The sequence below is a fragment of the Sparus aurata genome, chromosome 22 (genome assembly GCF_900880675.1).
Source record: "Sparus aurata chromosome 22, fSpaAur1.1, whole genome shotgun sequence".
In the NCBI taxonomy this organism is placed as follows: Eukaryota; Metazoa; Chordata; class Actinopteri; order Spariformes; family Sparidae; genus Sparus; species Sparus aurata.
The window spans coordinates 26,504,800-26,526,019 of NC_044208.1; the positions used below are offsets into that span (position 1 = coordinate 26,504,800).

The window sequence follows — 21,220 nt, forward strand, 5'->3', positions numbered from 1 at the left end:
TGCTGAGCGGCTGAAAATCTCTCGAACCGACTGTAAAAACCCACTTTAACGGATAATGTAAGTAATAACACAGCTATAACTACAATGCATTAGCTTTAAGTTTGTAATCTTCATTAAGCTCGCTACGCAGCTTTGCCCTAATTCGTTAATTTAGCCTGTGTTGGTTCTACGAGTTAGCTAGCTAGCTAACGCTAACGTAGCACAGATTTCTGGTCCATTTTCAATATGTGTCACGATTTAACAGACCAGCCCAAATAATTCAATATGTGATGAATGTTGCATTTACTCCGATGATGTTCGGATATATGTACAGAATATGCACATGCTGAACAGAGCTACCAGTAAAGAAGATGTGAACGCATCTTTCCTTCTTTCGTTGTTGCCCTATTTTTAATACAATAAAATTGCTAATGTTAAATGAGGTATGAGAGATTTTAAACGTGCATAACGATGACAGCCATGTGTACAACTGCACTGTGAATTCCTGGCTCTCAGTCTTATTCAAAACTGTGTGATATACTGTATGATATCGACAGAGATGATTTAAATATGCAAAGACACTTGACTGATATCGTTAGCCTCAGCTGCTCTCTACGACAGCACCTCATGCTAATGACAGCAGACTTTCCTTTGAGTCTCATCAGCTTTCTTTGACTGATATCTGTTTATTCTCTGCAGAATGGTGACGGACGTGCAGCTGGCTATATTTGCCAACATGCTTGGCGTGTCATTGTTCCTGCTGGTTGTGCTGTATCACTATGTTGCTGTCAATAACCCCAAGAAACAGGAGTAGAGTCAGCCAAAATGATTGGAGAGGTGAGTACTATTTATTTTTGTTTTTCTGTCAGTCATGTTCCACTGTAGCTGTTCTGAATTATTGAATTTGTTAAGTTGTTCCCTTTTATTAGAAAGGTATGGTATACATATGAGTGAAGTAGTAAGTCAAGTGTTTTGTTGGTGTAAAACATAAAAGTCATCATGCCACATGAATTTTAATTTTAATCGCACAGCTGATAAAGTCAAAGCACATTCAGCTACAAAGAGGTCTTTTCTTTCCAATGTTAAACACCCGTGAACATGCTTAAAGTCAAGTTTATTTCCCCTTCACAGGTGAGATGGGACTCCCACCACCATGGAAACAACATTCCCCACTTCAAGGCCTCTTTCCAAAAGATGAATTTCTTTGTAACATTGCACAGTAGTGTTTTTTCTAATAAAAATGTTTGAAATCAATTTGCATTTACCTCTCAACAAGTTATTCTGCATGCACACTAGATGCACTCGCTGACTTAAATACTGCAAAAAAGCAAAAATGTGTTTTGTTTTCAAGCTCATTTATTCATAGTTCAAGTTTGTTTCAAGTTCCAACACAGTATCATACCAGTCACAGTATAATTAATTTGGTAAAAGTCAGGTACTGGGTATACTGAGTACAGTTTAAAAAACAACTCCTGTAACAGTTTTCATTACACAAAATATCTATATCATATGAATATATATGGTAATAAAGGATATGTTTCCATATTGGTGTGCTGTGGAGCAAAACACTTTAAAGGAATGTGACAGGGAAAGTGTGTTTCATACAGTTATAGTGTGTATAAGAGTATTTAGCCACGTATAGTTCTCGACTCTTAACACTCAAATCAAAGTAAAATTATTTCTTGGATGCAGCTTTGGCATCAATTTAAGCCAAATATCTGTAAGGTTTGTCAATGTTTTTTAAAAATACATCTACTTTACTCCAGCCATTCAGAGCCTTGGAATTGATATGCTCATATATATATATTTTTTTTTTATATAATCTTGTCTTTATTTCCCTTTTTAACTAGTAGTTGGACCCTCCAGGTTTAAGTATTTATCCTAAAATGACTTATGAGATCTCCATTCTCCATTAAAATGCTTAAAACAACTGGCTTCACTTTTGATAATGTGAATAAACACTGCTCAAAAAAATTAACACTTAATCCCACAGTATAACACTTAAATTAGTTAAACTTTAAGGATATTTATCCGTCCATTGAGGAAGCACAATTTCAACTACTTTTGTTGCAATGGAGAGGCAAATCCAACGACCCTTAAAATGGAATGGTTTTGCATGTAGTTGCCACAGACAGTTGCTCTTTCCTTATCACTGATTTTTTCAATAGTGTCCATGTCACTACTGGTCGGGTGAGGAGGCACCTGCGGCCTAATCAGGTGGCACAAGTAGTCCAGCTCCTCCAGGATGGCACAGCACAGTCTCGAGAGCACAGGGGAGACCAGGAGAGCTGGACGGAGCTGTAATCAACCCGGCAGCCAGACTGGTATTTCCTCTTTTGTCTGAGGAGGAGCACTGCCAACAACCTACAAAATGACCTCCAGCAGGCTACTGTTGTGCATGTTTCTGACCACAACAGACTCAATGAGGGTGGCATGAGGGCCTGACGTCCTCGAGGGGGGGCTGGGCCCTCCTCTTCCCCTGGTCTAAATCCAACTGAGCGCCTGTGGGGCGTTACATATCTGTGCATCTGACGCTGCCAAGTACCACCACAGACCATCCAGGAGCTCACTGATGCCCTGGTTAAGGTCTGGGAGGACCATCTGCCAACTCATCAGGAGCATGCCCAGACGTTGTCGGGAGTACATACATACGGGCACGTGGGGGCCATACACCCTACTGAGTCTCACTGTGATTTGAATCAGGCTGCGATTTATATTATTTACTTGATTACTTGATGATTTTCAGTGTGATTTTGAACCCAGGCCTCACTGGGTAGATGATTTCAGTTACAACTGACCGTTGTGACATAATTTTGTTCTCGACATATCATACAATGCACAGCAGTAAAGATTTTAAACTTGAATAATCAATGCAACAAGATCTGATGTGTGATTAATGTGTTTGTTTTTTTTGAGCAGTGACTTTTAATAAAGGGTTTGAATACTCAACTCAGTGCAGTCTTACATTTCAGTCTCTCTGCTGATCAGTGTCATATATAAAAGTCCAAAGGGACGGATACTTTTTACAGTCACTATATGCAAAGTATCTGGAATAATCACATTAAATACACACTTCACTCAAACATTTGTATCTAAACTCACACTGGAAATAACGAGGATCTAAAGGTGCTGCTGTGCTTGTCAGTCTGTGTTAAAATCAACGCTTTGCTGTGAGAGGCTGACTGTGAAAATACTTATCAGTGTGTAACAGTGTTGGTCCGAGTGCATTAAACATGTTTTTTCGGGATAGGATTAAAACGACAAAAACAGATATGCTAGTTGCAATGATAGTAGCTGAAATGTTAACAGATATTTTCAAGTCTATTTAAGTTTGTACGTCTCCCTTACCTCAGCCACTGCTGTGGTTTCATTGAGCAAGGCACTTAACCCTCACCCAGCTCAAGCTGCCCGACAGTCGCTCTGGACAGCTCCGACAGTACAGTAGGTCTACAGTACTGGTTGAAACCACCATGCATCTTCTGCACAGTCCCAATAAATAATGTTAAAAAATGTTGTATTGCACGTTAAGATATCCCAAATAAATCCTCCTGTGGTGGTAACGCCCCCACATGCGTCCTGGTTTTGAATGCTTCTGATCACAATATGATGATTTACACTCACAGTAAGCAAATACAAAACAAACAGTATAGACATAAAACCTCTGCTTCCTTGTAGTTCCTAAGCTTCTCCACACAGGGTCACTGTCTCACACAGGGTCACTGTCTCAGGCAGAGGGATGACCGGAGCGTCCTCAACCTTAAAACAGAACATCATACAGCCTTCTTAAAGCTTACCGATCTGATTCATTCAGCTTCTCTCTCAATATACATTCACAGATAAGTTCACCCATAAATGAAAACCGCTGAGCAATAAAAACACGAAATGGCTACAGCTTGTCCAGCACACTCTCCTGAAGCCAAAAGATCCCACATTGATTTAGAAAGACATTATTTCCTCCTAATAGTCCAAAATCTTCGCTGTAGCTGCAACGCTAATCCTTTCAGAGGTGCAAATGTTGTTTTTTGCTTTCAGAAAGTGCTAGAAACTTCATCAGCTTCATCTCTCATCAGAGTAGATAATGACTGAATTTTCATTTTTGGGTGGACTTTTCCTTTAATGCTATTCGACACAGTGTGTGTGTGTGTGTGTGTGTATCACCTGTTTCAGAGATTCATCCGTCTCAAGTGCGGTTTCTATAATCGTACTTCCGGTGTAGTGGAGACTCCTGTCTGTGCTCTTCTTCATCAGTGCTTTAGAGGCCAACTGAAGCGCACCTTCTTTCGCCGAAACGCCTGCGAAGTGAAATAAAAGTGGTGTTAACTTGCTGTATACTGCATGTTATTGTTGAGAGATGAAATCCAAAAATGTCCTTAAAATATAGAAGTGGGGAGCGGCAGTTTTGAAATTGCATAACATTTCACAGACAGGTGATTTTGTAGATTCAGTCACTGGATATTTCACTTCCTCTCTAAAACTACACTAACTGCATTATTGTTGTTATAGCTGTCACAGCTGAGTAATAACATCAGCGTCATGCTCAAAGCAACAACGCTAACAGGATTGGAAGGTGTCATGTTGTTTATCATGTTAGCGCCGAGCGTCAGGATGTTTCTGCTTGATAATTAGCTCTGAACGCAAAGTACAGCTGAGGGGAATGTGAATAGTTCAGTCAGTATTTGGTTAAATAAATGAGTTAAGGGAGCACCAAAGAGATTTTGAGTCATCCAGATGGGGGCGAGAGCGCCTGTGTCATATTCAGTGACAACCCATTCACTAGTTGTTGAGATATTTCAGGCTAAAAGGTGTCATAATAGTGCAGGATGACATAATAGTTGTATTATTTGTTGTTTTCAAAAGAAGTAAACAATTTCCTTTTAAGGTGATGCTGAACTTGTGTCTGTCTGGACTGACTGACACAATCATTGGTCAGGTAACTCCCTGTCAGCCCAAACAGAGCTATCAGGACACAATGTGTAGGTCTACATGCCTGACAGTGACAGATGTCGATGGAGGCCGGGTCTAATCAGCTTCCAGACCTTCATGGTAGCTGACTCGTCTTTATCTCCGGGCGAGACGGGGCTAATGCTGGTGGGGGATGTTTTACTGTCATGTGCGGGAGGGGTTTCAGTCGACCCCGTCCTCCGGATGGGGATGCGGCTCGTATGAGGCTGCAGCTCACACCTGGGCAGGCGACAGAGTCAGGTTAATATTTGTCATCGCTTACTTTTCTATATGGGTTTCACTCCATTTGAGATCTGCAACGCTTGTTTGACTTCTACGACTTAAAAGCCGCTCTTTAGACACTTAGACACGACTGGACTCACTTGCTAAATTTGATGGAAGAGAGGATGTGTTCAGGCCCCGAGTCTTTAGCAGCCTGTGACAGATGGAGACATCGAAATGACACTTCATAATGACCTTTATAGGATATACTATAGAAAAAAACTGCTTGTACAGAAGAATTAGGAGAATGTGCTCTCTGTGAAAGAGCCAGCAGGGGTCAGCTAACCTCTGTGCGTGCCTCTGCGGGGGGGTGAGTGATTGTAAGAGCTCGGCACCCTCTCCCCACACGACCAGAACGCATGGGGAAGGGCGTTTTGGACCAACTCGCTGAAGTGAATCCACCAGCCTGAAAGTCTGGGCAGCTGAGGCCTGTTAACCAGATGAAGGGACATGAATACAGGAAACAGAGAGTGGAAACCTACATATGAGGAAGATATACCTGGCCTGCATTCACAAAAGATCTGTACTAATATACCTACGACAGATCCTTTAAATATCCAGTCTAATAGAGGGGAGGTTTGACATGTATGATCCACTATATTCGACATCGAAGCTGAAAAAAAGGAGAGATTACACACACACACACAGAGGCGATAGAGATTACAGGACCCACACACAGTAGTTGCTTCACAAAGGGCTAGTTTTTATTCCAGAGGTTAAACAGAGAGGCAGTAAAAGACAGCAGCACATTCAAGAAAGGTGATATTCGTAAAGATGTTGCACAGACAAACACTTAACCGTAGTCCGGTATAGAAGGTCAGCACCACATTAAAAGGAAAACGGCACAGTTCTCATAAGGAATATAAAGCAGAGAGACCTAGTGAGAATGTGACTATGCATACAGTGTGTTTCCGCCGAAAGCTTTTATTTGTATTTTTTTTTTTGTCTTTCTGGATGAAGGTGTAAAGCTTAAGGGCAGGAACCACCGAGGAAAACTGGACATCAAAGTTCACAGTGAGAAAGCAGAAGAAGACTACAGTACACTCTCCCAGTTTTTCAGGGCACTGATCTAAAGTGGAAAGCTCGTAATACATCGCTCCCACTGTGCTGAATGCAGCGGGCAGAGGCTACATGAAAATCATAGATATTAAAGGAGCGTTACGTAAGACTTTTATGTCCCCGGAGCACAAAATGAACATCACATTTGCAGTTGACACTAGTTATCTTTTTATGTATTTGCTCTAATTTGCTTGCTTTTTCCTTTGTGAAAAGGTCGACCAAAGTCCCGAATATGCCCCTTTAACTTAATGTCAAACCATGATCTGGTTTTACATACATATGTATATATATATATAGGTCATTTAACCATACATTGTTCTAGGCCTGTATACTCACAAAGCCACTTAATTATAAATGAACGATCCATATTTTTTCTCTCTTTGTTGCACCTACTGCTTACAACAGCCACCAGAGGAAGGCACACTGTAACTACAAAGTCTCACGGCACTGGAACAGAATAAAAAGCTACAGAAAATCAAGGCCAGACCTTCTGAAACCTATTTCGATCTAATCCGTTAATTATCTGCTTCATCTGCTGCTCATAAAAACCTCTTCTCACACTCTCTACCTCCGCATCTAAAAAAAAAAGTGGCTGGTCCTGAAACACGGGCCTTCATCAAGTACTCGGATGACGGCACACGAAACTGAATTACAGACGAAATATTATAATTCCACAATTAATCTATGAGGCTAACGTTTACACCAAGACAACCAAAAAAAAATGTCTCACCTCTGCTAACCACAAAATATATTACGTTTGACCATCGACAGCCTACTACAAACCTGCCAAGTTTCATTTACACTAGGAAACACACAAATGTGCTTGAATAAATAATGATCGATGCTTAGTCTTCACCAGTTTGATGAAATGTCATTAAATTAAAAAAGACTTTACACTTTATTTACACCATAATCAATACTGGTATCTTGTTAGAAAATTATAAACACGTGCCAGCTTTGACTTAGTCAAAATGCTCAAACACAGAACCAAACAAAGTGTTTTTATACGATATTGCTTGGTGGCGAACAGCTCCTTAAACCCTCCACGACCCTTTTTATCCCGAGGAAACTTAAAGGATTTAGTCAGCGATGGTCCACATGAGGTTTCTGGCAGTAGGCTACACTGTGAACATCATAATGTCAAGACCAGGACTGGACTGACACTGGAATGATACAGGTTACAGAACTATTAAAGAAATCAATCATTTCCTCACAAACAAAAAGTAAACCACAGTCCTTTTTTGTAACGGGAATTTCAATCACTAGAAGTTAAATGTAGTCTGCGCAGCGCTCGGTCCGACTCTGAACAGACTCCAAATGTGACTACATGAGCAACTTGCACTGTTTTACATAAACATCACAGAGCTAAAAAAAACAAAAAAAAAAAACAAAAACGTATTGAAAACAACGATAAAAGAAAGGAAGGTGCTTTAAAAGATTTTACAGATGTGTTCAGTCTAACTCTACAAAAGTAATTTCTCAAAACTAAAACAAATATTTAAAAATAATTAAAGTGCAACACGGCAAAATAAAAGTATGTAAATCATACTGCAGCTGTTCGTGACGAGCTTCCATTAAAACTTAACAGTAACTGTGAGGAAGAAGAAGAAGAAGGGACATTTCCCACACATCAGCACAGTAACATGGAGATTCCTCTCAGCTTATTACTTGTGTACAGACTGAAAAAGAGACATATTTATTGTAATGTGACCCATTATTATACTCGTTTATATATTAATGCATTATGCATATACTGTATATTCTGACATCCTAGTCAACCATGTAGATTATGTAGCCAAACAACTGTCTCTGGTTTGCTTATTATACTCACACACTAAACTGTCAACTGCTTCGTTCAGTAAAGAACACGACAAGAATTAACAGAAGCAAAGCTTGATTCAATGTCAGTAATGGCACCCAAAAACATTTGTCAACACATTTCAGTCAGAATTGAGATTTGAGGAACAGTTGGACTCTCTGATGTGTTCAATTATCCATCCTAAGGTGCCAATACTGGAGATACATGTCGTTACAGAGATATGTGCAGAAGGAAAAACAATAATATTTGAGGCAAATATAGGAGAGCTAGCACCAGTGATGTTTCTCACACACACACGCACAATCACAGACTGTGTATAAAGATGGATGACACAACAAAAGTGAAGCCAAATCATCTTGATCGCCACCTTGTGGCTGGCTGCAGTACCGGTCATAACGTCAAACTAAGAACTCAAAGTACACGTCAAACAGCGGTTTACACTGGTGTATCTTGGAGTTCATTTTCCTAAAAGTTAGGCTGCAATCTGATGCTATAAATAGTGGGAGTGACATCATGATGGACAGCTGAGCCCTGCTGACTACTGCCCTCACGACTCTGGTGCCAATGACGTCACCGGCCCAAGATAGCAGCACCATATCTGAGATATTTTGGCTTCATTTTCATACAGAGAAAGGAAGTTGATACGCGTTGTCCATCTTTATATGCAGTCAATGGATTTGACCTACATGAAGTGCCAGGCAGGTACTTGTTTCTGTAAAGACAAGTCTCTTGATACAACACCACCTGTCTGGTACTCCAAGCTACTTTAAGAGCTTGCACTCACTACACACACACACACACACACACACACACACACACACACACACACACAGCTAAGCCCAACCTCTCACAGGCTAGTTTAGATTCAGTCCTGGGTGGGCCCAGCTGGAGCACTGGTGGCTGGCGGCAGGCCCTGAAGGAGCAGGGGACTCAGTTTGGAGAGCAGCCCGGGGCGGGGCAGAGCCTGCAGGGAGGGGAGCAAGGTGGAGAGGCTGGGGGACTGGAGGGAGTACAGACCTGTCATACTGACGGAGGCCGGGAGGGGACAGGTCCCCGCCGCACACACTGAGGAAGACGAGGACGACGAGGAGGAAGGGGGTGAGAGTGGGGGGCGGGAGGGAGCGTGACTGTTGCTGGGAGACCGTAGGATGGAGCGGTGGTGGGGGGGGCGTCTCTTCTCCTGAGGCTTAGGGTCTACGGAGAGGGAGACACACACACCTGCTCAAAGACGTGCAAGGATTGTGTGCACACAAAAACACAAGGTGGCTACTTGTTGAAACTTTAGAGCCATGTTCTGAGACAAACGACGTTCAGGTGCTCTGAGTGAGAAAACTGGTGAGAATGTATGAAGAGAGAGATGTGTCATGATCCACAAATGTTCCACGATTTACAAATTATTCCTTACCCATGACTTGTAAGTTGCCATTTAAATGAATGTGCCATGATTTGTAAAATTACTTACTAGTGCTTAATACTCTGTGTGTGAAGTAGATCAAGCGATACACACTCATTCTTGCTGATGACTTCATTTTCAGACATTCCTTTCACCTGATCCACACGTGTGCCCCCCATGTTGGTGTCTTAATGGCTAATGGGTACCAATAGGTTTGAATTTGGTCCACTGGATCGCCTCAGCCGGTATCTGGGCCTGCAATATAATGCTTGAGGGCAATCAGCATGTGCAATCACTTATAAAGTAACTAATTTAATATGTAAACTGGTTTTATTCTCACTGTCAAGCAAGGAAGGCATTTCCAAATGATTTGTACTTACTAAAGCAGTCACAGCGAGGAATTCTCCGTGTCCAGCTATGTTGTCAATGTCAGTCAGGTTCACTGATTTTTCCTGGATGCACTCGAGCCATCGAGGCAGAGCCAGAGTACAACACTGCCGCCTAGTGGCGATGGGGTGGGGGGTTGGGGGGCACACGTGTGGATCAGGAGCTGTGTGTGTGTGGATCGTAGAAAGGCGAAACAAATTTCTCAAAATTACATCATCTTCAGAATGAATTAATGCGTGTATAGCTCCATCCACAAAATGCAGATTCAACACTTCACACACAGAATTGCAGGTCTAAAAATCTACATTTCATGAAAAATGCACGCACAAAGTATTTCTACAAATTACAAACGATGTATTGACAAAAGACAGATTTTTTACAAACCATAGCACATACCTTTTAATGGCAAGTAGTCACAAGTAAGGGATTTTGTGTAAAAGGATAGAAAGACTTATGTGTAAATCTTGGAATATTTGTGGATCGTGGTTCATGCTTTTACAAATACTTTAAAAGACGTATCTCTCTCCATAAGAATGTGTATGATGGGAAATATGCAATACTTGGATCTAAGTTGAAAAAAGATGTAATCGATCCAAGTAATTGATTTTGGTCTTAGTGCTCAGGAACACGGCTCGTGGTTTCATCTTCATCTTCAGAGGTGACAAAACGCATGCACACACATTAGCAACAGGTGGGGTCATGCAGGGGTCATGCAGACAGTTCCAGGCCACAGACATCCGGGACATGGATCCTTTTGTTTCTAAAATCAGGCTGACCAAAAATCTGCGACCAGTTTTACATCGCTATCACAATAAACCTGAAGCCAGCTGTCACACAAGCCCCATTCGCCCCAGAATACAGCATTTATATGTGAAAAGGTAGCTGTCATCCCGTCTGTCTTCGTCAAATTTCTGCCCAAAAATATTTGCTGTGTCTCAATTCAGGGTCTGCATCCTTCGAAGGACGCATTTGAAGGCCAATTACGTCACAATGCCCGGCGAAGGCTGTCTCAATTCAAAGGCTCCTTCAAATGCAGCCCACAAATGCGGCCTTCTTTTACCCGTTTTTGGAGGATGCACCACTACTATCCTTCGTGGCCTCACATATCCCAAGATTCTTTGCGCGCCCAAAAAAGAATTTCGCGGGCCTGGACAGCAGAAATCATGATGTAAGGGTAAAACATCTGGTGACGCAACCAGGAAATGCTCCAAAGGCTAGACCGTCCCATTTAACAACAGCTGATGCGGTTAACAAGGTCTCTCAGAAGGACTCGCCGTCGAAGACCGCAAAGGCCGGGTCCTTCGGAAAATGCAGACCCTGAATTGAGACACAGAAAGTGTCTGCTCCCACAGTTGAATGGCGGCGATCATGTGAAGCTATTCAGGGTAAAAAACTTAAACTCACCATGTCTTTGTCACCTTCCACTATTGTGTTGTTGCTGTTACTGTCTTTGGCAACTTGTGTTGAGACTTTACCCCCCAGAAAACAACATCCCTCCCCGCGAGTGAGAGCCAGACAGCGTCCGCTGCTATTTACTAATGGCGAGTATGTGATAAAAAAGTATCTTTGCCCCTTTCCATGATGCATGGTGGGTCAGGATCTCAATCACAACACATTAAAACAGCATCCATATGATTATAAACAGTTTGCGGTTACATGTTTATATTTATAGGTGGAACACCTTGGGGAAAAAAACAGTTCTCAACTTTATGACATGCCTCTTTGGGGTCTGCAACACCGACATGTTGTATGAAATGACACATTGGAGCGGCATTATGCCAAAGCACTACATGTACCATCTTAGGCAGCATAAAGGCGAGCCTTCGTTGTGGTCATAATGTGGAACCTTTGTGTGAAAAGGGCTACAGACACATCCACCATCCATTAGCCACTCTTAACAACCCCAAGAGCAGAGAGAGAGGATGGTACCAAGTATGAGAGAAGAGAAGACAAACAGAGCTGAGGTACACCCATGAAGAGCTGATAGAAAATGCCAGCCAGCGACACAAGCAGATGGTTGAGAGATCAGCTTACCTCTGACTGGTCCAAGTGTCTTGTTGCCTCCACGTCCGCCGGCGTGCGTGCTGTTGTTCTGTGCGTGACTTCGGGATGGGGGGCAGCCGAAAGTAAAGCTTGGGGAGTTGTGCATCTTTGGGGAGGGCGTCTGGCTGCTGCTGCTGTGGCTGTTGCAGCGAACACGACTGAGGGTGTTCTCCGACGCTGAGCCGGACAGAGAGCTGCTCGGAAAGACAAATGTAAAAAAATTATGATCCAAGTATATTTGACAAAGAGACGGAGCAAACTGAAGTTTCTTTGAGTTGAAAACAAATCAGATGTGAGTAAACTCACCTATTGAAGCTCTTCGGTGGTGAAGCTTTGCTGCCATTGTGGTGTATTCTTAATGGAGGATGAGCGTTGATGTGTGAGTTCAGGCCTTTGGTGTTGCGGACATGCTTGAGGATCCAAGCTCGAAGGTTGGTCAGGCAGCTGTGCTCAGACAGCACGAGCCGTGGCCAGGGGTTACACTCGGCCATATCCAGGGCTGAGACAGCCACCGCACGCCCAACCTGATGCACAACATATACTTGATTACTTCAGAATTGCTTTAACTTTCAAGGTACATTTGGTTTTGCAGTTTGTTTATATACTCAAAATGTGCAACAAACACTAGCATAACCCACAAAGGAAAAAAAAAACTGTTTTCCGACCTGTTCAAATATTTCTGGAGTGTATTTTGGAGGGAATGATGGAGGTGGTGGTGGGGTTGCCCGTCCATTGTCATGACAAGCAGGTGGGATGGTGTTCATAGTTTTTCCTGTGTTGTAGTTGCACTCCAAGGTGTAGCTGGTGGGGGGCCAATAAAAGGGACACGTTAAAAATATACATTTACAGCTTAATTAATAACAAAAGTCTTCAAAATGGGTTTGGCTATGTGCTATTTGCGCTGCTTGTAAATCCATTGAAATCTGACCTGTGAAGCAGCCCGATGGCCTTGTGAATGGCCACCCGCCCGCTGCCTTCTTTAGACTGGCCGTCTCTCTTGTCTCGTGCGTACATGTTTTTCTCCGAGAAGTTGCAGCCCAGGAAATCAAAGTGGGCAGAGTTCACAGCGATAAGCCTCGGATACAGCATGTTCTCTACCTGCACAGAGAGGTGGAAGTGTTGCAGGAGCTTAGATGTACATTTAAAATAAAGAGATGGTACCCTATGTGCACTTGCTGCCATATGAGGATAAACTCATTTGTCAAGGCCACGATTCAAAACACCGGGAAGGAAAAAATAGTACTGGAACATCTCTTATGATAACTGAATGTTATCTGACAATTTTCCAAAAATGCTACAACAGGAGGCTGAGTAAAGTTAATAACTCTTACCTGCTGGCTCTCATCACGAAGGTTATTTCCATACATGAAGCAGCCCCGTTTGGAGGCGTGGCCATGTAAGTCCACATAATACGCCACACCTCCCTCTTGTGGTGGAATTGATTCCTGTTCCGGTTCCTCCACCTGAGGTACAGTTACTTCTACAGTAACAGGAGCTACGCTCTCTGAGGAGCTGGATGATCTGTTCTGCTCCCCCTTCCCCATCTCTGGGCTGACCCAGACATTTTCCTCCGTCACCATGGGAACATCTGGCACTTCTGGAATTGCGTCCTTCTCTGCATTTCGTTGGTTCAGGCTGACTTCAAGGGCAGTGAAAGGGGGAGACGGATGCTGATTGGTGGGTTTGGTGTTAAGGGGAGTGGTCTGTGTGTGTGAGGAGCTGTTACAGTGAGTGCTGGACTGAGGATTGTGAACGCGGTTGTGTGTGTGGTGGTAGAGCAACAGTGATTTGGCTCCATAGATGGAAGGGTGCAGCTCAGGGCTGGGGTTTAGATATTGCCTGTTCAGGTTCACACCCCTGGAATCAGTCCTGTGAAAAGACAAAAAGAGACGGGATATTATTACATTAAAAACAGCAACATCATTACTGTACAATTCTGCACTGCAATAGGGTTTTGAACTCACTGTCATGTGCTGCATTTAGCTACATTTAATGGCTATTTTCTCACAGTTACTATGTGATTTTTTTATTTCAGATAAGGAGAAGATAAAGATGCACATGTTCCTGACAATCAGAAGAAGAAGCATTCACTGACACTCTGCCAGGAAGTGTCACTGTTACTGATACCCCCAATACATCATTGTCTGAGATGCTGGTTTAAACCTGTGATGCTGGTTTAACCTGTACCTGCTGAAAGGGTCAGCATGTGAAATCTGACCTGGCTCCTCTCACCTTTACCTGGCCAGCACTGTGTTTAAATGAATTCAAGTAACTGGGTTACAGCTGGCTTTGTGATATACCTGATGTCTTCATGTACATGAGAGCACCAGTTTCCATTATTGGAGTAGAGGCTTTGAAGAAGTTGATTCCTTCTGTGTTTTCTCACTACAGCCTGTCCTCGAATGCCAAAGCACTACGAATGCTACAAGCACTACCTTGAAAAATCGAATAATAACGGCAACCAAGTTGTTTACAGTGCAGGAAGACAGAGTCTGTTTAAAGAAAAAACAACACTACTGATCAACTCAACTCATCAATGACATACAGCAAAAGGAACCAAAGGATCCTCGAAACTCCGAAGTTAAACCACCAACTAATATATCCAAAACCTAAAACATGTAGGGACAGTGCTAGACAGGATGACAACATTGTTTTGCCCTTTAGCTGTAATCAGTGACTAAATCAAGCAGCTACAGGTGTGCCTGACTCACTGTTGACACTTACGTAAAGACAAAAAACTAAAATGTTCTTCACCAAAGAAAAAACAACCAGCAAATTAAATGGTTAGAAAAAGTGATCAGTGCAGTATGAGAATGCCTTTTTATAAAACCTTTCAAAAACACATAACTGGAGAAAAAAAAACTCTTTCATATGAAAAGAACACATCAACTATTTGCATAAAGTCATGCAATCCATGTAATCAGGACCGGAGAGTAAACTGTGCCACTCACTGAGCCAACAAATGTTCACACTTGTTGTGGGAAAGGTGCATGTGGCTACATGTGCAGATGTTACCTGTAGTGCCCACGAACAACCCCGTCTGGGTTGAGCATTGGAATGAGCTTGAAGACAAACATGTTTCGAAGCGCATGAGCACGAGGGTCGTCTCTTCTTAGGATAAAGTTGAGGAAACCATTAAACACAAAGGATGAGGGAGTCTCCCCGGGGTGCACTCGGCTGCTGAGAAAAAACACCTGCAAACACACGATGGCTGAGGGTCAGCATCACTGTTTGGACTTGGAGTGATTTTATGTAAGTGTTGTCAATAGAGCCATTAAAGGTGTTAAGTTCCCAAAGAAAATACTGATTCTATGTTTCTGTGTTAATGGGTGTTACCCTTTTGCCAGGGAAGCGGTGTGCTCTTGGAGTGTTGGTGTCAGGAAACAGCTTCGGCAGACGTGGTTCCCTCTCCTCTTGCATCCCGCTGCAGTTGGTCACAGTGAGCAGGTCCACCCTGTTGCCATCTAGAGAGTTGCACAACAACTCCCTGTGATAATACACAGTATCCAGTGTACTGATGGTGAGAGCAGTCGAGGATGGAGAGAGAAAGAAAAAGAGAAAGTCAGAAACTGTACAAAATAGAGGGGCAGAGAAAAAGAAATCAGCTGATATCACGTGTTTTTGTGTTTGTGTTGTGTTTTACCTGCTCGGACTGAGCTGAGCGGTATTGGGGAAATTCTTGTCTAACTGCTGCAGCATCTCCTGGCACTCATTGTAAGAGAACGGGTAGCAGAAGGAGAAGTAGGTGGTCGCCCCTCGCACCTCCAGCAGCCGGTGAGTGAATGAGAGGATGAACTGGTTATCTACAATCTGGAAAGAGGAAGAGACATATTATTAGAAGGATAATAATAGCTGTCAGGAGTGACAGCAGTCCGCCTCACTGGCTCCTCTACCTGACAACCTCAGAGGACGTGTACAGTATATACCTCAGATGTGGGTCTGTCACGGATCCTTTCCCACCGGTTCTTGCCAGGTAAAGTGCGTACGAGAGGAGCCATGCCCTGGCTGTAGAGCTTCCTCTGGTTGTTCATGTTCATCACATTGATCTTCAGTAACTTCCCAGGTGCTGCACCTCGTACACTGAAGTAAAACCATGATCTGAAACAGAAAATATTATTAGGCACGTGATAAGAGATGTATCTCAGTGAGAGAGCAGTGTGAAGCAAGCAAACAAGTTTTATGTACCTGTTGCCATTCTCGTGTTCTGTGCCGCCGCAGTCTGGCTGTGTCCACACATTGAACTCATAGTCAGGGCTCAGGGTCGACCCGGAGAGGCCCGTCCCACTGGGAGCTACATCGGTCGCAGGGCTGGAGCTGCCCTTCTCCACCTTCTCCACACGTGCCAGGTTCCCTGAGTCGAACTTGGAGCTGAACACAATATTACCAAAGCGAACCTCCATGGTTCTGAACCCCGGCCTTTTCTCCCCTCACGTTCTTCACGATATGCCAGTCAGAGGTCCGACATAGACAGGCTGTTATGAAATCAGACAATTACAACACTGAGATGAAAAAAGGAAGAAAGAGGTTTACTTCAGGCAGAACATTAAATCAACTAAATTAAGTCTGATATGTGGATCCAACAAACTCAACTCAAAGATGCTTCATCAGAGGCTGGTTCTGAGGCTGAAACTGCAGCTCATACAATCCTGTGCAAGCTGCTGAAGCTTGTAAACAGACAAAAACTATATGCCTCTCTCAGCAATGACCTACTGTGTGCCTGCCTGCTACATATAAAAATGGATGACCCTGACCAAACAACAAATTCCCTGCTTGCTCACTGCTCTCCAAAGAGGGTGTCATCATTTATTTAGTCACCGTTTTTTTTTACTGGAAAGCTCAAAGAAGATACTGCATGTTTAGTCATAATAAATATATCAAAATGGACCAAAAAGCTCAAATTGAATGACTACTTAAATGTTAATCACTCCTTTTTTGTTGTACTACCTTACATTTTAAGTCATCTCTTTGTTTTCATACCAGAAACAAATCTATTTGAACCTCTCAGGTATCAAATACATCTTTATTGTAATTATGACATACTTAAAACAGTCAAAACTGATCTGCAGACATCTTTCATGGGTGGCTCCACACATAAACAACCTCAGTCTCACTAGTCAAGATATGATAATAGGTTTCTTTTAGGCAGCTTGGATGCAAATCAACACATGACAGCGACAACTTGAGGCCAGAAGGGAAAATACAACCAAACTATATACAGTAATTTCTAGTTACAACCCCATTACAAACTACATTCCCGTGTGCACTGTGTCAGTGGCGCAGACACATTGTTCCACGGTTGCTGGCTTGGCAATAAAGACAACATGAATGCACCTGAGTCCTGCCAGATGAAATAATGGCTGCTGTTTGATGTCAGTGTCAAAGCAATAACAACGACAGCTGACCGAGATATTAGCTCGTAGTAAGGGGGAGTGAACTAACGGGTGGCTAGCGATACAGTCGCTTCACAAGACGTTTTCCTTTTTAAACCATTTATGCCGGCAAATGCTCGCTGGTGTTTACAATCCTCCCAGTCTAAGCTAACTCACTGTCTTACCGTTAATGTTAAATATGGCTAGCATCCGTTTTCTTTAAGCTACCGAGGCTAAAGTTAGCTAACGATGCTAGCAGTCGTCGCTCGAAAACGGAAGTCGTTCTGGCTAATTCACGGATTTTCGTCGTCGCATTGTCAACACATTAACCGCCGTCAGTGCTCTGACACGATAAAATGCGTTTTCAAGTCTTACTCGGCTATTTTCCATCGATGTCCATTTTTGTTTTCATCGTCCTTCTCAGACCCTCAATTCATCCCTCTGCGTGCTGCGTTCAGGTCTCTCTGTAGAATCGAAGACTGACTGGAATTTTCGTTGTCTCGGCAACAAGTAACGTTAGCAGGGAGGTATGTTCACGGACTCCTTCTGGTCAGAGGTGTCGTATCAAAACACGTCTTTCAACGATTTTTACCAATGGAAGGTGATCAGATCAATAGTTGCAGTCACTCAGACACCATTTTACACTAATCTAGGACCAACAGTGTCATATTATGACGTTATTTGGACTTCTATGGTGGCCCTGCAGAGCAAAAATACCCCAATGTTGCAGAAAACAAATGAGCAAAAGCAATTAAACAACCAACTACAGGAAAAAGGAAATTAAATAAATAAATAAAAAAAAGCCTTAACAGAAAATACATTTCAAAAATGTACAATGAATTTTTTAGTGACATGCTTTTTTTTCTGATCCTGGACCTGTTCACGTCTCATTTAAGCCGTCAGCATGATGAAATCACAGAGTAACTGAGGCAGAGTTGACAAAGTGGACTATGAACCTGAAAAGTCACTATTTAAAGCATTCCTGCACATTGGCTCCCTGAGAATTTGTTCTTCAGGAACAGATCACACTACAAATCTTTGCAAAACTATTTGCGACAGCCGACGACAGAATGCAGAAGCCAATATCGTAGAAAAAAGTCAGAGTCATGAGTTTAAAAACCTTAAATTAATAATGGCTGTTGAATCACAACAATATTAAGAAACATGCCTATGCATTTCAGTCACTAAGGCCTTCATCATGGCCACGTTTGGGCTCTTATATTTATAGGGTAGCAGACGATCCCATGATCAGTATCACCGAGCAATTACAACATGATTGGTCTAGTCATATGAGAATGAAGACAGGTGAGCAGCAACATAATTGATCAAGATGACCACATGACATACAGGTAGGTGAACTGTCACATGATCAGTATGAGCAGGTTGGTATTCACATTGGCTGTGTCCCAATTCAGGGGCTGCATCCTTCAAAGGACTCGGCTTTTACAACCTTCGAAGGCGAGTCCTTCGGAGAGATCTTCGAATGCCACGTCACCTGTTGCTAAATGCGATGGTTTAGCCTTCGGAACATTTCATGGTTGCATCACCAGATGTTCCCGCCCTTACGTCACGCCCGGGCCCGTGAAAGTGACGACCTACGCCACGCGATGTCACCATTTTTTTTCTTTCTTTCTTCTTTTTCGGGCGTGCAAAGAATCTTGGGATATGGGAGGCCGCCAAGGATAGTAGCAGTGCATCCTCCAAAAAGAGGGCCTCGTTTGTGGGGTGCATTTGGAGGAGCCTTCGAATTGTTAGGCATGTTTAGCAGAAAGCCAATAGCCAATATATTGTGCATCATCATAGTACAGAGATCCTGAGGTTGAGTTGGGATTATTACAGAAACAATTACAGGTGTTGATGCAACCTCTACATCAGCGGTCATAGAAATGCCTACTTTGATTTCATGTATTGACAACGCTAGTTAGTTTGAGGGGAAACTAATCTCAAAATCACAATCCTACCACAGATTTGTTAATCTTGTGCCTGTGTCTGTTCACCGGTGAATCCAAGTGTATAACAGGTTTGAATATCTTCAAGTCCCACATTTTCAAAAACACAGAAGCATTTGTGCATTCCTGATCTTCTTCATTTCAAAACCAACAAAGAAAAAAAAACGGTGGTCCTTTGCCAGATTCTCCACATTCCCTTGTTGTCTGGGAGAAGCATCGCTGATCCAGCCGGAAGGAACGAGAACAATTCTGTGAGTTGGCACCTTTTTGGGTTGGTGAAACATTGCACCCTTTCTTTTTATTATTTATATGTGTATTTTGGCAGTTTGTATTTTGAAATGCCATGTTCAATCTTTTTTTGTGTGTGTGTGAAATGCCAACGGGAATGTTGCTCCGTCACAAAGCATTTATATTTTCGAGCATAGCTGCAGTTTTCAAGTTTGCTCAGGTAAATAGCCGTTTCAGAGGTTTTAAATGGAGCAGCATCATCGACGCGATTGTTCTGTCTGTTGGCTGAACTGCTGGATTTACCATAAAGGAAAATGATAACTGTATGGAGGCCACTCTTGGCTTTCCGTAGCATCCACGGGGACTTAATTATCTCATAACGGCTTAATTATCTTGAGAAGACAAAAGGTTTTTATCTTTTTGAGATAAGAAGAAAAGAACTTTTCCAAGTCCAGCTTCAACAATTTCAAAGCAGTAGCTCAAAAAAAAAAAAAAAATGTAAGTCAAATTGTTTGCGTGTTGGACTTCAGTCATTGTTTGTTTGTTTGTTTGTTTGTTTGCTTTTGGCCTGCATATTGTTTCTGGCAATCTCTGCCCATATGACTGACACAGTTATAAAACAAAAGTTCATGATGGAGATGGTGTTCAGAGCATAATTAAAAACTGAAATATCTCATTTAAATCTGTGCTGTTGTGACAGGTGCTGATTTTGACGCGCTTCGTGTTGGACCCGGAGTCCTGGACATTCATAATTTATCTATCGTACGTGTTAAAGGACATTTCTCTCAGGTACAAGTGACCATATTGTTGTCTGCAGGCCATTAAAGACGTTCGTCCCTGTCACCGAGATGACCTTTGACAGGATTGAGGTACTCGGGACGGGAGAAAAAAGTAACAACTGTTCTGTTACAGCTTTGTTTGTCTTCATTGTGTTTATGTGCGCCTGTTGTTTTTCTATATTAACTCGGTCTTTGCCCCGTTGGCTCAGAAGACCGTCTGAATCTTCTCAATGACAGTTTGTTAGAGGATCTGGACAAAACGCTGCGTCAGGCGTCTCAATGGTGAGCACGACTGCAGTATTACTACCTGACAGCTCAGCAGGAATGATATTGTGTGTTTGTAGTTGAACCTTTTTTGCTGTAACTTTCTATCTTAATCTTTCTTATTCTGTTTTTTTTTTTTTTTTTAGCTACAGAGTCACAGAGGAGAGTCATCAAGCTTCCGGCCAAAAGTGAGTCAAACACACGCAGATAGTTAAGCTCAAGTTGTTCAGAGACCGTATGATTGAGCATGTTAATAACTGAGGAGACTTTCATACGATAGTTACACATTTACACAACAATACCTGACTGTCCTGTGTCTGCCTTCATTGTAAAACAGGACTACATGTCAGTGACTTCATCTGAATCGAGTTCATCGTTCCCTATTTGCTATCGAGTGCACTATATTCACTTCCTGAAATTGTATATGGTTTCCTCTAAGTGTAAAATGTTTGCATCAGTGTCCAGAGCATGTGTGCTACTTATTTTGCTAAAAAAATAAACACTCTCTCAATGTAAAACTCACAGTATTGAGTGTTTAATCTGTATGAAGTGATTTTGGACGCTGACATTGTGTTTTTTTTTCTTTACCGTGGCTCACGTGCTTTAATGTCTCATGTTGCCATGGATATTTTGTTTGTCTTGCTACCAGGCAACCAAAGCCCACTCACTATTTTTGCAGAAATAAACAATGCACAGGTTTACTTAGCCGTATAGCTAACGCCCTGTCT

The 21,220-nt window shown here is 42.5% G+C and overlaps 2 protein-coding genes across 8 annotated transcripts; one reads left to right on the forward strand and one right to left on the reverse strand.

Moving 5' to 3' along the window:
- Positions 1-51: 51 nt before the first annotated feature.
- ost4 (oligosaccharyltransferase complex subunit 4 (non-catalytic)) lies at positions 52-1,233 on the forward strand. The gene is made up of 3 exons (XM_030404353.1): positions 52-57; positions 679-816; positions 1,111-1,233. Exon 2 carries the CDS (start codon positions 680-682, stop codon positions 791-793), a length of 114 nt encoding a protein of 37 aa, XP_030260213.1. The 5' UTR covers positions 52-57; position 679; the 3' UTR covers positions 794-816; positions 1,111-1,233.
- An 84-nt stretch (positions 1,234-1,317) lies between these two features.
- On the reverse strand, positions 1,318-17,937 carry agbl5 (AGBL carboxypeptidase 5). Of its 7 annotated transcripts, none has more exons than XM_030404346.1 (17): positions 17,648-17,937; positions 16,089-16,402; positions 15,830-16,001; positions 15,547-15,713; positions 15,240-15,417; positions 14,919-15,097; positions 13,235-13,772; positions 12,832-13,001; positions 12,569-12,704; positions 12,210-12,427; positions 11,895-12,097; positions 9,098-9,274; positions 5,489-5,631; positions 5,304-5,356; positions 4,967-5,160; positions 4,138-4,271; positions 1,318-3,735 (listed from the first exon to the last, which is right to left on the reverse strand). In XM_030404346.1, the coding sequence occupies exons 2-17, from the start codon at positions 16,301-16,303 to the stop codon at positions 3,658-3,660; spliced, it is 2,955 nt and encodes a 984-aa protein (XP_030260206.1). In that variant the 5' UTR covers positions 16,304-16,402; positions 17,648-17,937; the 3' UTR covers positions 1,318-3,657. The 7 variants fall into 7 exon arrangements, 6 of the variants coding, with proteins under 6 accessions (XP_030260206.1, XP_030260205.1, XP_030260207.1 ...); XM_030404345.1 differs by having other exon boundaries at positions 16,089-16,375; positions 17,648-17,936; XM_030404347.1 differs by lacking the exon at positions 9,098-9,274 and having other exon boundaries at positions 16,089-16,375; positions 17,648-17,935.
- Between the last annotated feature and the right edge of the window lie 3,283 nt (positions 17,938-21,220).